The sequence below is a fragment of the Lemur catta genome, chromosome 13 (genome assembly GCF_020740605.2).
Source record: "Lemur catta isolate mLemCat1 chromosome 13, mLemCat1.pri, whole genome shotgun sequence".
Classification (NCBI taxonomy): Eukaryota; Metazoa; Chordata; class Mammalia; order Primates; family Lemuridae; genus Lemur; species Lemur catta.
Window position 1 is genome coordinate 60263740 of NC_059140.1, and position 18248 is coordinate 60281987.

General features: G+C 40.4%; 1 protein-coding gene across 1 annotated transcript in view; it reads right to left on the bottom strand.

The window, feature by feature from the left end:
• Positions 1-18248, bottom strand: part of ENOX1 (ecto-NOX disulfide-thiol exchanger 1) — a 226192-nt gene that overhangs the window by 14682 nt on the left and 193262 nt on the right. Inside the window, exon 13 of the mRNA XM_045567225.1 lies at positions 6609-6711. Within this exon, the coding sequence (XP_045423181.1) occupies positions 6609-6711 (103 nt within the window). The remainder of the gene's footprint in view (positions 1-6608; positions 6712-18248) is intronic.

Sequence of the window (18248 nt, forward strand, 5' to 3'; positions counted from 1 at the left end):
TGGAACTTTTATTCTAGGTGAGCAACGCAGATGATAAATACAAAGACAAAAAATAAAGAAAACATTTGCAGATAGTGCTAAGCACAATGGAAACAAAACAGGAAAAAGGACAGGAGAGAGTAACCTCAAGCATGGTGACATGCTACTTTACCCCGGCAGTCACATGAAGGCCTCAGAGAAAGTAGATTTTTTGAAGTATGAGATGAGAAGGAGCCAGCCACAGAGAGACTGGGGCAAGATTATTCCAGATCAAGGCCCTGAAGCGGAAGTGAGCTGCAGGAACACACTGGGTGGGAGAGCGATACAACATGTGTTTAGAGATAGGAGGGCCCAGATCATGCAAGACCTTGTATGCCGGGGTAAGGGTTTGGGATTAAATTCTAAATGTGGCAGAAACCAAAAGAGGGGTTCTGAACAGGGGCATGATATGATCTGAATTCTGTTTTAAAAATTTCCCTCAAGCTGCTGTGTGGAGAATAGAGCTGAGAGGAACTGAGAGGCCAGCGAGAATTGTTTGCACAAGACCTGGAGGGGTAAGTAGTGATCTGGACGGGAAGACAGGACACTGACGGGGGAACCGACCATGTGTGTGTGGGAAAGGCTAGGGAGGAATGGGGAACCAGCCTCAGTTTTAGGCTTCAGCAACTGGGTGGGACCATTTTCTCGAATGGGAGTACTGGGGGAGGGGCATATTAGGGCAGGGGCACAGGGAATCAGGAGTTCTGCTTTGGCCTTATTAAATTTGGGATGTCCATTAGCATCTAAATGGAGATATCAAATGGCAGCTGGAAATGGTATAAATTTATGAGTCAATGGCAACAAAAAGGAATTTGAAGCCAAAGTATTCATTGAGATTACTTAGGTATAGAAGCCTGAACCCTGAGGAAGCCCAAAATTTAGAGGTTGAGCTGAGGAGAACTCATCAGAGGAATCTAAGGGGGAGTGACCAATAAGAAGCAGTAAAGTCATGATGGGCAAGAGAAGGTATTTCCAGAAGACGTGAGTAGCCAACCATGTCAAGTGTAGCTGCCAGGTGGAGGGGTGGAGAAGTTGGCCCTATGAAGCTCTGTGGTGACATGGACAAGAACAGTTTCAGCATGAGGACTCCAGCCAGGCCCGAGTGGGCTGGAGAGAGAGGGGAGGAAGGAGACTGACCACAGGCAATGCCTCAAAATAGGGGTGGGAAAGGGACTGTTGGTTGAAAGAGGTCATGGAGTCAAGACAGGTTTTCCTTCTCTTTTGTTTTAAAGGTATGAGATAATAGAGTTCACGTTTACGTGCTGGTGCATATGATCCTCTGCTTACACACAGGATCACTGTCGATAGGGCAATGTGCTTTCATAATAGTCCTCATAGATTACAGAGTATTGAGTTGAACAAGACCATCTAATCAAACCTCCTAACTTTATATGACATGAGGATTTAGGTCCACAGTGGATAAGAGATTTGCCAAAGATTTCCCAGCAGATCAAATGTCTCAATCTGCAAATACTCAGAACCCTTCCCCTCTTCCTCCCTACTCAGGGCTGCTTAGATATCACCGGGTACTGTGGTTTGTCACAGGGCCAATCCCTCTCTCTCCCATCTTTTGCTCCTATGAACTCCTATTTTAAAAATTATATTGGTTATCTGATGAGAACAAATTATCAGTTTGTACATTCAGTTTGGCTATCATATTATTCTCTTTGAGTGGAATGGGAAATGGAATCCTACCAGAACATATTCCCCTTCCTTGTGCTGCCTGGAGTTTCCTTCCATATACCTACAACCAACTGATCTTCAACAAAGCAGACAGAAACATACAGTGGGGAATGGACACATTATTTAATAAATGTTTCTGGGAAAACTGGATCGCCACATGCAGGAGAATGAAACTGGATCCCTATCTTTCACCATATACAAAAATTAACTCCATATGGAATAAAGACTTAAATGTAAAACCTGAAGCCATAAAAATCCTAGGAGAATACCTGGAGAAACTCTTATGGATATTGGCCTAGGCAAAGAATTTATGACCAAGACCCCAAAAGCAAATACAATGAAAACAAAAATACACAAATGAGACTTAATTAAACTAAATAGCTTCTGCATAGCAAAAGAAATAATCAAAAGAGTAAATGATAACCTATGGAATAGGAGAGAATATTTCCAAACTATACAGCCAACAAAGGGCTAATATCAGAATCTACAAGGAACTCAACGCAGCAAGAACAAAACAAATAAACCTAGTAAATAGTGAGCAAATGACATAAACAGGCATTTTTCAAAAGAAGATATACAAATGGCCAAGAAATATATGAAAAAATTCTCAACATCACTAATTATCAGAGAAATGCAAATTAAAACCACAATGAGATACTATCTTACTCTTACTAGAATAGTCATTATTAAAACATCAAAAAACAATAGATGTTGGTGGAGATGCTGTGAACAGGGAACACTTATACACTGTTAGTGGAAATGTGAATTAGTACAACCTCTATGGAGACTCCTCAAAGAACTAAAAGTAGATCTACTATTTGATCCTGCAATCCCACTACCCAGAGGAAAAGAAATCATTATATCAAAAAGATTTGCACTCATGTTTATTGCAGCACAATTCATAATCACAAAAATTTGGAATCAACCTAAATGCCTATCAACTGATGAGTGGATTAAGAAAATGTGAGATACACACACACACCCCCCATGGGGTACGATTCAGCCATAACGAAAAAGGAAATAATGTCTTTTGCAGCAACTTGGATGGATCTGGAGGCCATTATCTTAAGTGAAGTAACCCAGAAACAGAAAAATAAGTGCACCACGTTATCACATAAGAGGGAGCTAAACTATGGCTACACAAGGTCACACAGAGTGGTGTAATGGTCATTGGAGACTCAAAATGGGGGAGGTGAGGGGGCAAGGGATGCAAATTACCTATGGGGTACAATGTACATTACTCAGGTGGTGGGTACACCAAAAACCCAGACTTTGCCACTATACAATTAACAGAATTCAACTTGTACCCCCTAAATCTACTTGAATAAAAAAAAGCAAGAGAAAATAGAATGATACAGATTCAGAGTTATACTACCAGCATCTCCTTAGAACTATTATCTTATCAATAAAACATTTGATCCATTCTCCTTCATAACAATATCTAGCCAAATATAGCTCCAAAGCTTTGGCCCTAAATCAAAAATACTGACTAATTTCTATCCCAAACAACAGCAACGTATGCCAGCCCCAACATGTGGGCTGTATGTGAAATGAACTAGGAGTTCTGACACAGACACTGGGCAATGTCAACCTGTCCTAATGTGCAGTTACTATAGAGCTATGAAACATAAAATGCTACCCTGAAATCCCCGCATAAAAATCTAATAGTTCTTTAATGTCCAATTATATGTCAACCTGTCTTCACATGTGTTGACTACAAAACAAAAAAATCCAGAAATCACAATAATAAAGTTCTTTCTAAGGGCCTGTCTTCTCTAGCTGAATTGGAACACAGCACTGGATCTCCACTAATTGTCAAGAAGGGAGTTTGGCAGAATGGTTGAACACTCAAAAGACTCAGGATCCAGATCTGCAATGTTCCAAATCATGTTATTAATGAAATCCCACTGATCCTTGCTAATAAATACCAACTTACATGCCTTGAAAGACTCCAATTTTATAAAATGGTCATGAGAATGTCTAGATTGAATACACATTTTTGCCCAGATAAATCAGCGTCAGAGGTAAGCACAAATAATTAGGATGGCTCATTGTTTAGGAAATTCTAGCTTCAGTTTTATACTCTCTGTAGATGGAATTCATTTGAAGAGTTTATTTCTCATTCACATTCTCTTCCAGGCAATCAGGATTTATGCCAATGTGCATTTCTTATCTAATATTTTATGTGCTCCAGGAGGGTGTTGAGTCATATGAATATACTGGCATATAGTACATACTATTAACACAAACACCTAGATGTGATGAAGATTTGGCCAATTAATATTTTCAAGTTGAGAGAGATTTTCTGCTTTGCCCTTGACATTCTAGGCTGGCTTAGAGCATGCCCATTGTGTCCTCTGTATGGGTTTAATTATTCCAAGGGAAGATTTCAGAGTAATTTCAGAGTATTCCTGTCCCCTGAAGATGTACTAGAAGACCAGGGAACTCCTAAAATCATTCTACCTACAAGAGTAGCACCCCAGCACCAGGAAGTCCTTTTTCTCTTTATGCTAGTCCAAAGCACTTTTGTCCCCCCATAGTCTTTGTCTAGATTCTAGAAGCTGCAGGGGAGGGCTTTATGGCCCCAACATTCAGATATCTACAAAATACGAATGGCTAAATTAGCAGAGAGGCTCATTTCATACCAGGATACATTATGCTGCTCTTGTAAACTCTTCTCCATCATGGCATTCTTTGGACGATTTTATTCTTTCTTTGGGTATTTGGGGGTGGATTTGGGCAGGATATTATATCTGTTGTCAAACTATCATTAAGTGTAGTAAAACAAAATATTGAGAAAGGTAGAGAGGCAATGAAGAACTGAAGGGAAAAATTAAACTCCTGTTTACATTCATCTAACACTTGTTTCCAGCCTGCCTTCTACCTAAACATTCCCATATATTGATTCAAAATAAGTGTCACATCCTGTCTTTCTTTTGCTTTACCCAAACTTCAAACAGTAATATAGGTAGATTAGTTCAGAAGAACAGTAAGGGGAAAAGTCTTAGAAAAGTTGGTTGTACATACTTTTTATTGAAGATCCTGACTTATTAATATTTTTATTTCTAATATACTTGAACTAATTTTGGTTTTTATGCTAAAGATACCAGAGGTGGCATGTTATAAATATAATTTTCCTATCTTCTATTTATGTACAGTATGTAAAACATAATTTTTAAAATTTTGAGGTAGCTAATTGAAAAAATGTATATATTATATATACATGTACATACATACAACACACTACTAACTACTATGAACTACTACTATATATACTATGTATATAATACTAGTAACTACTTGGAAGACATTGTAAATGAAGTGCGTTTTCCAAGTAGAACATAAAAAGGGAAGCATTCTTTAGTGAAAGGAAAGAAATAAAACAAAGACCGGAAAATAGAGACTTGTTCCCATTTTTTTTAACCTTCAAATGGTTAGAATTATTCACCCTTAAACAAAGAGAAAGGATTGCAGATCATTATGTGCTTTGTTTATACCTTAAAAGCATTATGGAGAAAATCATGCCTTTGTCACACTGAGTGAAAGAGAAACAGTTGTCAGAGTTGGACACATTTTCCAATAGGAGAGAAATGCAGTTACCAACTACATATGGGTTCATTTTGGGTTCCTGGAACTGATAGCACATCAGCATGTCTTCTGAGACTTGTGCATGGCATGTTATTACAGCTGTATATCATCAGAGAGGAAAAAAATAATTGGTTTCCCTTGGAGTATCTCTAAGTTGATGTCATATTCAATAACCCTGCTGTTGAAAAATCTATATATGATGGATGAAGTTTGGACTATCTTTTGAATTTAATTCCTCCTGTGCCAGCTTCTACAGGCCCTGGTGTACCTGTCATTTTGAGGTGAGCACATGCAGCATTTAGAAAATACAACCAGGTGCCTTTTCTGCCAGATAATGAACTACAGAAGAACAATTTGTCTCAAATGTAATTCTCAGATGAGAATATGGCCTCATTCTTCATTCTTAACCATGCCACGGAAGAGCCAGTCTAAACTTGGAACGCCACCCTGGTATCAGTGCCAAGGTGCAGCTTGAAACAATGCCATGCATCACAGAATGAGGATGGTGGCTTCCTTCCTCTGAATTTGAGGGCTTGAGTGGCAGCCTTAAACATACAGGCCTTCTAAGGTGGGGTCCCAGCACATTACCAACACATTCTCATCAAGAACTCTTCCTTGTGGGATCCCCTGACAATGACTCCCCAAAGAGACCATTTAGTGGTTTCTTTTTGGGCCAGACAAAGAAAAAGCCAACCTAGATGTATTTTGTGGGATAATTGAATGTTTATAGGAAAGCACCAGATTTCTTCCTTTTTCTTTGCCCTTTCTCAGTGATCAGCTTCTTTTGTTCATCTTGGATAAAAGGATCCAACCTTGGACAGGGAAGACTGACCGGGATTAGCCTAGCACCGGTAGCCTGGATGGCCCTATTTCATCAGCCTTGGGGCTGACCTTAGGGTGTGGCCTCTGCTAAGGGGCTTGGAGATTAATCTCAGGTTCAAAGTTGCTCTGGAGCCTGGGTATCTGGCTTGGTTTGGAACTTTTGGCCCATAACCAACCTGGCCTCCAGTTGGAAGAGACGTACAAACTTTAAAATTCAGATTTGTGACTTATGAGATGCAAATTAATCTGTCTTCCTGAACTCAGTTTTATGTCTGACAACCAATTAATATATATGGTTACAGAAGAGCAAAACCCCCATTAGTTTGTATGCCACTAATTTGAAATGTATGTAACACAATCTTGATGAAATTAATCTCACCTTTGACCAGAAGGCAAAGCTGTTTAAATTGTTAACAAGTTGGAGGTAAATTGCTAAAATATTAAGTTAATTACCTAAGAATTATTTAACAAAACAGATGCAAACAGAATTTCCTTACCTATTAGCAGAGCTTCTTTCTCTGATTTTAAGCCTTGGCTTCTTTTCTCAATATTGTTCTCTCGGTCTTGGTTGACCAACGCAACAGTCAACACGTTGATTTCCTGTAAGTTAAAAACCAAATATCATACATATGTTTATGTAGATGCTGTGCATTTCAATAGAAACCACTAGATCTCTTAAGCTCTATAAATATAAGGTCATCACTTCTACTTATAACTGAAGATCAAACGTATACATGATTGATCTATTTGCCCAACAGTACAAAAGTAATTCTAAAACTTAGGTTCCTAGCTAACGAGCCTCCTCCTAGCAAACCAAATAACTCTCTGCACAAGTGGCAAATTTGGCATGAATTATCTTAGATTTTTGTCCATGTTTTGATTAAACTTTGTTCACTAAAATGATATTTGACTGTAGCTACTTTAACATGTTTTATTGCAAATATAAAAATTTTCTAGGAAAGTATTTAGGAGACTGATTTATAATGTTATGCTAATAATTTGTGTGAGTACATGGAGAAACAGGGCCTACTGGGAAGCTGAGATACAATTGTTGTTAGAAGTGTTTAAATGGAGTAAATATGGATCCTCATGTACAAATGCAAAAGGTAGATAAAATACGGGTTGGGAAATTCTTTTCTTTGGAAACTAAAAATGAAGAGTTGCACAACAGGTCAATAACATGTGAAACATTGTGCTATTGTTATCTCTTTCTATTGTCTTTTTAATTTAAAAACAGAGATGAAGATTTAACTCATATCCTCTAAGACTTAGTATTAGGACTCAAAATGGAGAGTAATTTAATAGAAAGTCAAATTTAATGATTTATATATATGACCTGTATCTATGGGATAATGGAATCATTAGGGAAGTTGAGTCTTGTTGGAGGGAAGTTGCTCACTGAAAGATGGCTCTAAAGAAGGACTACCACTCTGGAGCAAAAAGTTAAGAATCCTGTTTCCATTAAATGGTGGGGAATATGTAGGAATGAAAGAGGATAGGTAGGGAGGGCCAAATGGACAAAAGAGAACTTACAAGGTCTGGACAAATGGGTTGGAAGGTGTTACCAGGACTGCAAGTAGCTATAGGATAGATACTTAGCTAGTTAATATAAATTAACCAAACTGGTCAGATGCAGGAATATGGAAACTGTTGGAAGCATGCTGAGCTTGCAAAAAGCACAAAACACACTAGAAGACATTCAAATAAGAAAAAGTGCATGCCAATCAAAATAGATTTATGAGCTTAATATAACTTACGAGCTACTACCCTATAAATCAGGGGTAATTAGAAATTGCCAGGAAAGAAAGCTATACTGAGAAATTGCCATTGGCAATACCTGGAGCACTTTAGAGGCTTATTACGTGCTGAAGACTGACCAAGAGTGAGTGAGAGGTGAACGTGGCTAAGGTAAAGAATTGAGGGAATCACAGTGATGTGATGATTTATCAGAGGGAAGATCTCAGTTCACTAGAGGGTATCAGCTGAGGCTGAGAGTAGGAATGTGCCCATGAAGACAGGGATCAGAAATTTAGGGAATGGTCTAAGTCTGGAGCCGGCTGTACATCAAAGGTACTTAGAGATGAAGGGTGCTCTTATACTTCAAAAATTGGATCTTGGGAATCAGCCCAATGGAAACACAATGAAGAATTTTAAAATAGAACAAATCCAAAGGTTTATACAGATGGTATTAGAACATGTTATAAAAAGGAGTTACAGGAAAGGGAATAGAAATTCTTTCTGTGATGAAATAACATGTGATGCTTTCTGATTAGGCTGTCTCAATTAGAGCAGAGAAGGACTTTGTGCACACATCGACTCCCTGGGCTAGTGGGGTCAAGGAGCCTGCCGAGTTGCATTAGTGGTGTGCCCTAAGGACGAACAGGTCCCATAGGGACAAGCCACTGGACTTCTAGGCCTTGGAGGGTGAGACTGCTGAGTGGATGCAGGCTGAGGCTCGGTAAAGGTCTCCCAAGAGAGGTTTAGGAAGAAAGAGGATGGAAGAACATTAACTAAGATGATGATTGCAAAATTTAAAAAATGCAAATAATCAACCCTAGAGCTGAGTGGAAATAGTATCTCCAAGAGAGGGTGATCTGTTCATAGCCTGGATGATAATTGGGGCCAAATGAAATTAGTCAGCAGAGTTAAGCAGATAACAGGCCCACATTAATTGCCAAGACTGAGTGGTGTCTTGGGGCTGTCCCGGGGTTGAGGATCCAGGTATAGTGAGGGAAATTGGCTATAGAGGGCAGGAAGATGTCAGGAGCCAGCAGGGAATGGCAAGGACAGAAAAGACAGACCACCTAAGAATGCTTTTAGGCTCCTGTCCCCATGTCCAAAGTTGGAGTCATATAGAAAGGGGAACTTTGAGCAGGGCCCAACAAATGCCGCTGAATCAATAATGTCCACAAGGAGCCAGATATGGCCCACCAGTGACTCTGACTTTGATAGTGATTTAGAGTTGGACAAATGAGGATGGAAAGCTAAGAAAGAGTCCTAGGACCACTATTCTGTGGAAATATTTCTTGAGATTAGATATCGTAGTCTGTGCTCTGTTGACCGTAAATGGTGTGCTCTCACATGGTCACGGACAGGGAATGGACCGGACACACCTCTCTGCGCGGCCCACAACAGTCCTGCAGGCCCGGGCCTGGCAGAGACCCGAGGCTCGGCAGATGCACCAGCTTTTGGGTACTTCTGTGAGCTCTGTCCAGGGTGGAGATGAAGCTGTTCTCACTCCTCCAGGAGGGAGTGGAACTACTCCAGGAGGTAGTACAGGACCCAGGGAAGCTGATCAGGAGGGCTCCAAGGAGTGCTTGCCTCTTATAATAAACTGGCCTCCAGAATCCCCAAAAGGGAAAACATCATTTCCATTATAGTCAAAGGTGTGTCCCAGCATATTAAATGGAGACGTGGGTCTATACTATCATTTAGTGAAGTGTGCCAACTCATGACCACTCAAGACAGTTACTGCCAAGTGTCCTGGAGCCTAAGCCTGCGTTGGGCATGATACGAGCTCAGACTCTTGCTGACAAAGCCGCAGAGTTGATTAGATGGATGAATGCTCATGTCATACATTTTGCCAAAGACAACAGTTAAATTAATATGGATGTGTTTTAAGGGTTGGAAGACAGGATAGTGATTTTAGATAGCCACTTTATGTGCTGTGCTTTTACCTTTTCCAACTATAAATAAAAAGGACAGTTTTGTTTTTAATGTCTCATGGTTCCTAAGAAAAATAAGGTTAATTTGATTTTTCTGTATTTATATTGGTATTGTTCATTGAACAAGATAATTACAATTATTGGTAGTCTGAAAGTTTGGGGTAGCCTAGAAAGTACAAAGTAGATATATGCAACATCTGTACCCTCTTCACGTTTTCATAGTATTTAGTGTCTACAAATTTAAATTATCGTCTGATGTTTGTCAAGAGAGCTCCATCATCATGACTGGTTAAGGTGAAGGGAGTGCACAGAGAGAATATGGGACTAAGTAATTCCTCAAACCAAACCCTTGTTGCATTTAAGCTAAGCCTGTTTTTACTTTTAGCCTCCCAATAAATATTCATGCCACATACATACATCACATGCCTACTATAGGCCAAAGAATTCTAAGTTTTTAAGGGTATTGAGTCCAAAGTGACAAGAAGTGCATGCTTACCCAGAGGCCCACAAGCAATTCTTACAAAAAGTCTAAGTGAAAGAAATGTGAGTAGATAAAGCTGGAGAAGTAGGTGGATCATGAAAAGGAGTTTAGATTTTTACCTGGAAGGCTTAACTAGCAGAGGAGTTACATGAACAGCTCTGCATTTTAGAACACTGGAGACAAATGCAACTCAAGTCAGGGACACTAACCTGGTACTGCAAAAGTCTATTCATTTTTACCTTTTGAAGATGAGGGTCAAAACCAAGTAAATGGTGTGTAGAGTGGAAATGGAGGATGTATTTACGAGGTGGAACAAAAAAAAAATTGGTGACCTGCTGCATGAGGAAATGTTGAAAACGGGTAGGCACCTCAGTGAATAGGAAAATGGAGAAAGAAGCTAGTCTGGGAAAAGATGATGTGTTCAGTTTTAGAAATGTGAACTTGGAAGGCTTCTATGCCCCCTTGTCAAGATATTGGGGAGGAAGTAGAGAGTACAGGTTTTTGAATTTAGAAGCAAGGCCCTGACAGCTCTTTTTATGGGGCGTTTCTCAGGTTTGTGTTTGCAGCAAGCAACTTTGATGTTTGCTCTGGGACGAAGAGCAGGCTTGCTTACACTTGACAGAAAAGAGGTGGATTCCCCAAGCTCAGTGTTTCTCTCCTGTAACATAACCCACTGCATGTGTGGGCATCTTGCTTGGGCCCCTCTATGGGGAGATGCTCAGGTTGTAAGATCCATGAAGGTAAGTTTGGTGCAGCCAGGACTGCTGGTAGCACATGATAAAACCTTAAGGGGACACTTGCCAAAGCCCTTCTGTGAACAACTCCTCATGGCAGGAACAAATTGATCATGATAGTAAACACTAAAGGAGAGCATTTTCAGCGATATCAGAGGATGTTAACAGTTTATGCTTTATGTCTAACTCTAGAAAAGAACTCTTACGGTAGGACATGAACTTGAACTCTGCCCAAAGGTCTCTTTGTTTATTTTTTAGATGAGTTAAGGAAATTTCTTTGTCAAAAAGCTATAACACAGAGGCTAGAAAACAATTAGATTTCATATTCTCTACATAGGACGTTCTGAATTTATGTATTTTGTAGTTGGGGAACACATTTTACTGGGATACTGAATCATAAATCATGCATGGTTTTGCCATTTTTCTTAAAAACTTCACTGTCCTTATTCCTCTCCCCACCCCAAATCTATGGAGAATGGAAAGGACCTTATCAGAATGGAAAAGTTTTATCATTAGAAACATGAAATTATAAAGACCCCTCATCCCTACATCACACTAAAATTCTTCAGCCTGATAGATGAAACGTGCCCTGAAGGATGATGGGTTTACAGAAGGTTCTGGAAAAGCTGCTCCAGGTGTCTAGAGATTACAAAGCAGAAGTGAATAAGCGTGGATGGGGTGGGAGGTGAGGGAAGTTACTAAGTACAAATCGTTAATGGCGTACAGAGTATATAGCGAGCAGGGAGCGTTAGGATGGGGCTTAAGAGCTTCCTCACAGCGAGACCTAGTAGATTATGAAACAGGCTTCCGCGGGAAGTGGTGGGAGCACAGTGAAAGCGCACCAGACTGGAAAATGCACAGTGGGTGACACGTCTGCACTCGAAAGGAGAATGGACAAGATTACCTAACAAATCTTTTCTCAGCCTACTTTTTAATTCCTGTGATACTTAGAAAGAATCATTAAAGGGCTGGAGAAGAGGTTTTCAATAACCGGAAACTAGGTATCACAGACTTTTTAAAAGACTTTTTAAAGAGTTAGCTACTGAAAGGCAGAAATTTCCCCTCTAAGAGTCCTTATCAATTACTTTGAGAAATGATCAAAGTAATTTATCATTTAGAAAGGCTCTTTTTCAATAATTTACTGAGCTAGAATAGTGCTTTGTTGTTGTTTTGTTTTTGTTCTCCTCCACCCACCCGAGCCCCTAAGGACCAAGAATGTGGTTTCCCCAGCTTCTAAAATCCTTTTGTTATTGCTTTTATGTCATTATTCCTGTGGCCTCCCTACCCCTACTGCTGTTTTCTTTCTATTGCAAAGCTTCTTGAACACGGGTTGTCTGCCCGCAGTGTCTACTGCTGCACCACCTGAAACCTCAGCTTTCTCACCCATCACCCCAGCGAATCTTCCTCTGAAAGAGTTTCAGTGGCCTCCTTGCCAAACAGTTATTTTCTCAGTCCTCTTTCCAGGTGCTATTTTACACCATTGACATCGGCCCCTCTAAACCACAGGCCTCCCTTGTTTCTCTTACACATGAGATCCTGGTCTTTTTCTCCCTAATTTCTTGTTTTGTCTTCACTGGCTTTTTCCTTCCCTCTGCCAGCCCAGTGCACACAAAGAAACGGTCACTCTCTTCTTCCTCTTATACTCTAACTGTAGTCCTTGCCAAAGTTTGGCCCCCAGTTTTTCTTCTCTAGTCCCCTTTATTAGAGTCCTTTCATTCTCATGGGTTCCATTATGGTCAGACTTAATTCTTTAAGCTTCTGTTCTTTATCGTCAACTGACCACTGGCCTTGTCTGCCTGAATTTACCACTGCCCAGCTCAAATTCAAAATGAGAGGTCGGAAGAGATACTACCTACTTGGGTTTTAGTCCTGGCTCTTCTGCCAACAGCTGGCTGACCTTGGGCAAATTACTCAACATCTTCAAGTTCCAGATCACTTGTCTAAAAATAAGGTGCTGGGTAGGGTCAATCATCTTTGATGAATGCTTGATGGAACCTCATCAGCTTTACAGAGGTGACATGGAAGGTCCAAGGAGACAAATCTCTGGAATTCTCACTCCTTTACTGTTTTCCTTCTGTTCTATAATACAGGGCTTCTATGTAAAGCTTCACTTAAAGAAATGTCCTTATACTCCTCCCTCTCCACCCCCGCCTCAAAAAAAAAGCAAGTCTGAACTCAGGTCCTTCCTGATGTTGTTCTTCTAAATTTCTATAATTTTATGACTAAAAGCCAATTCATCTTGCTCATCAAATGCATCCTCTTCTAATTTTTCTGTTTTTATTAGTAGCAGCACCATTTTCCTCTTGCAGGGGCTTGAAAACTTCATTTTTGATTCATTCTCTTCTATCCTCTAAGTGGTTTTAAAATCTCCCTAAGTCTAAATTCTATCAAGTCTCTGTGAGATGTCGCTCACGCCGCCTTCCCATTTCCACTGCTGGTGTTCCACTCTCAGTTCTCCTAGTTTCCACTTCGACCACTGCAAGAACCCCCTACTTTGTCTCTGCCTCTGGGCTATTCCTCTTCCGATCCACCTTACATAATGCCACCAAGTCGATTTCCTAACATGCAACTTTCATCTTGTCAATCTCTGATTTCAAACTTCAGATGCTTTCTGACAATGCATAGAGAAAAGTCAGAAGCTACTGCCTGGCATTTTGGGTTCAACCCTATCAAAATAGCCTATCCCCTTTCTATGCTATGTCCAGATATGTTCTCAGAAGGCTCTCTACTCTCTTTTCCTTGCCACTTCCTACTTAGATTTTTACACACAACACAAGCTCTGTATCTCTCAGAGGCATTTTTTCAGGCCACTTCCAAGCCTTCTTACCAGGACACATTTCCTATGTCACTTATGTGGCGGTTGATCACTTATAATTTGGGTAAAACTGACTTTCACCTGTGTTTGCTCCTTAGTAATCATATCTGGGCAAGCGAGGCAGCACGAGGAGCCTGTATTCTATTTCTGTCATCATTATTTACACACCGGATAATTTTAGGCAGAACATTTCTTTAAGCCATAACTTTCTTCTATGTGAAGCATGGATAATACCCTATGCCTCTCCCCCATGGTTATTATAAGGACCAAATAGCATAAGGGAAACAGTGCATTTGAAAACTATAACTTCTAGGAATATATTGTGGTATTACTATTATCATCATTATTTACTTTTATTACTCACAGGAACAACTGGACACAGAACAAGTGCTCAATACATACTTGGAGTACTGAATCCATGCAAAAATTCTGTATATGATTGATTGCAATTATATAAAAATACATATGAAAAAATAACTGTGGTTGTGTTCAAATAGTGGCAATCACCTATCTTCTCTAATTTTCTGTGGCAATGTTGTTATACTTATCCTTATGATTAAAAAAGAAATAAAAAGAAACCAATGACATACAGATGTCATTCTGAGGAGCTATATGAAAGCACAGCCAGTGGCTGAATACTTCACTAAATAACATGCTGAGTGGCACCCTCCCATCTCCTAAATAGGGAGACCACCACCACGTGACTTCCCCTATGCCCTCCAAGGGCTGGTGGCCTCTATAGCTGATAGTGCAAGGTGAGTGGGACAGTTGACAAGATCTACGTGGTAAAGATTTGCCACATCACCTCCCACTCTGCCAACAGCACACTACAAGGTTCGCATTCCTTCTCTGCCTTCCTTGTTCCATTGCCTCATTTTGCTGTTTGCTGGTAGACCCTACTCTTAAACATCACACTTCATGACATAAGGAGTCCTGTAGATAATAGTCAAGGTGCCAGTCAGCTACCTTTTTTTTTTTTTTTTAAATCTTTTACTCACATTTTTGCAAAGTACCAAAAGCAATTCATCAAATGATGTGTCAGTTGTCCATAACCTTCAAGCTATCGTTCCTAAGATTAGAACTCTGGTTGGGAGAGGAAGGAGAATGGAAATACCTCTCACACATTCCTTTATGAGCTAGTGACTACCAAGTAGCAGCTGCCCAGTTGCTGGCAAATGAAGGAAGCACTCACAAACAATGGCCTATAACAGTGGGAAAATGATGGATTTGGACACGGAAGACTCTGGTTCTAACTGCCACTGACTTGCTGTGTGTTTTGTTTCATTTGCTTTCTTTGTAAAAAGAGGGATTTGAAACAGATGATCTCCACAGTGTCTTCCCGCTCCATAATTCCATGCTTCTCTGGGCCCCTTCTCCTGACTTGGACCTTCCCTTCAGAATAAGGCAGCCAACTTGGTGCACACAATATATACTTGTCCTGCATTTCTGAAGCCAAAAAGAATTACAGAGGAAAAAGGAAGCAGAGGGAGAAAAATAGTAAAAACCAAACGGAGGAGAAAAGGATTGATGAGAATAAATGACTAAGTTTTAGAATTTCTTATGGTTCAAGGGAAAGTAAGAATGCATCCATCCCCAAGAGCACACAGGATCTCAGGAGTTTTCTGTGAGCCAGAAATCCCAAGTCCTTGCTAATCGAATCAGTTGCTGAAGCTTGAAGCTTGGGACTGCCAGTCCTGAGGGTCCTGGGCTCTCATCACCTGTGCCATCTTCCAGCAGCCTCTGATGTTCAAGGTCTACACAAGGGAAGCCTCAGAGACCCAATAGGCTTCAGTATCAGAGAGATAATTTGAAGGTAGACATGTGGGGCTCCTGTCCTCAGCTGAGACACAGTGATTTATCACAACATGACCACATTTTACATTCTGAGACGTTCCACCTCATTGGGGTTCAATTGCTGCACCCAGAGCACATGCATTATGTCCTTAGGCAACTCCAAGAACTGTGCTTTCTACGATTTCCAATTGCAAAGATTAAAACAGGTAAGAACTGGTTACAGGTCATACAAAAGACCCTTTAAAGAAATACAGGTGAAAGCTCAGTGTGGTTTAGGTGCCAGAGATGTCCAGATACAGCATTTCTCCTGGTGGCCTTCTTTTTAGGTCATTATTGGTTATATTTATTTAACAAACACCTGTATGGTGCTTACTATATGCAGGGAGTATTATAAATACTTTATAAATATGAACTCATTTAATCATCATAAGAACCCTATAAGGTCAGGCTATTACATCCACTTTTTCCAGGTGAGGAACATATGGCAAAGAGAGGCTAATGACTTGCCTAAGTAGGGTCACACAACTAGTAAGAAGCAGACTCTGGATTTGAACCAATGCTGTTTCATGCTCCAGAGTCCTGACCACCGTGCCAGGTTGCCTGTGGCATGAATGTTGTGTGCCTCCAGAGCACTGGGACAAAATCCCCTCCTGAGAGCTGCCTCCAGTCCCAGCTCATTTGGGAGCTAGCAGGGGCTCCAGGCAGGGACAGTGAGCAGTGGTTCTTGCACAGACATGAAAGCAAAGGGAAGCAAGGCAGGAAGCCAGTGAGGGGCCAGCCGAGGATCAGCATTAGCAGGGACGAACTGGGCTTGGCTGTCTGCTGTTGCTCAGTGGTGGCAGACTTCCTTTAGATCAGTGTGACTTGTAACCACAGTCTGTGTAACAGGGAGGGATTTTGAAGGCAGAGTGTGGGAGTCAATGAAGAAGTGGTCCACATGCTTGCCTGATTTGAAATACGAGGGGAGAGGAAGGCCATGTCACAGTGGTCCCCCAGAAGACTGAGGTTGGGCCACATGTAGGAATGGCTGGGCAGAGGAAGATGCTCAGGCAGGGAGGCTCACAGTGCTCCTCCAGCCACACCCCAAGTATGTGGGAATACGGTGGAACCACTCAGGTGATAGGAGAAGAGAGAAAACGGGGATCCAGAAGCCATTCTGAAGGAGGAATGAGCAGATTCAATGTGTGCAGCAGAGAAAGAGGGGCAGGTTAAAAACATTTAAACAAGCTAAGTCTGGACAACTAGCAGAGTAATGCTACCAGAATCAGAGATCATCAAGAATTAGAAGTACTGGCTCTAATATTTTAGAAATATTGGATTTGAGATCTTGGAAAAGCAGCTGGAAATATTGGAGATGAGCTCAGGAGAGCATGTGGGCTGGGAGTGCCCCTTTCAAGCCCATTCCCCTCACTCCCTGTCCTGCATGGTCCCAGTACATACCTGATATCCCAGCAGAAGTATCAACAGTGCTACCTTTACCCTCATACGTGGCCCAGTTTGGACTTTATGTGATACTCTACCTATAATCATTTCTCTACACAGCAATGATGTCCTCAGTCCCTGGCACAGTGCCCTGTCCACAGCTGCCAGGGGGTGCAAGGATGGTTCAGCAGATACAAATCAATAAATGTGATTCACTACATAAACAGAATTTAAAAAAATATGATCATATCAATAGAAGCAGGAAGAGCATGCAACAAAATCCAGCACTCCTTCATGATAAACACCCTCAAAGGCATAGAGGAACATACCTCAAAATAATACAAGACATATATGACGAACTCACAGTCAACATGATACTGAATGGGGAAAAATTAAAAGCATTCCCCCTAAGAACTGGATCAAGATAAGAATACCCACTTTCACCCTTTCTATTCAACATAGTACTGGAAGTCCTAACCAGAGCAATCAGGTGAGAGAAAGAAAGAGAGAGCATCCAAATTAGGAAAGAGGAGGTCAAACTATCCCTGTTTGCCAATGACATGATATATCTAGAAAATCTTAAACACTCTTCCAAAAGACTCTTAGATTTGATAAATAAATTTAGCAAAGTGTCAGGCAACAAAATTAATGTACACAAATCAGTAGCATTTCTATATGCTAATAACAGCCAAGCTAAAAATCAAATCAAGGACTCAACACCATTTATAATAGGTGCAAAAAAAAATCTAGGAATATGCTTAACCAAAGAGGTGAAAGTTTTCTACAAGAACTATAAAACACTGATGAAAGAAATTATAGATGATACAAACAAATGGAAAATAATCTCATGCTCATGGATTGGAAAAATTAATATTGTTAAAATGTCCATACTGCCCAAAGTAATTTACACATTCAATACAATTACCACCAAAATACCAATGTCATTTTTCACAGAATTAGAAAAAATAATCTTAAATTTCATGTGGAACCAAAAAAGAGCCTGAATAGCCAAAGCAATCCTGAACAAAAAGAACAAATCTGGAGGCATCACATTACCCAACTTCAAATTATACTACAAGGCTATTGTAACCAAAACAGTATGGTGCTGGTATAAAAGTAGACATATAGATCAATGGAGCAGAATAGGGAATCTAGAAATAAAACCATATACCTATAACCAACTGATAGTTGACAAAGTAAATAAAAATATACACTGGGGAAAGGAT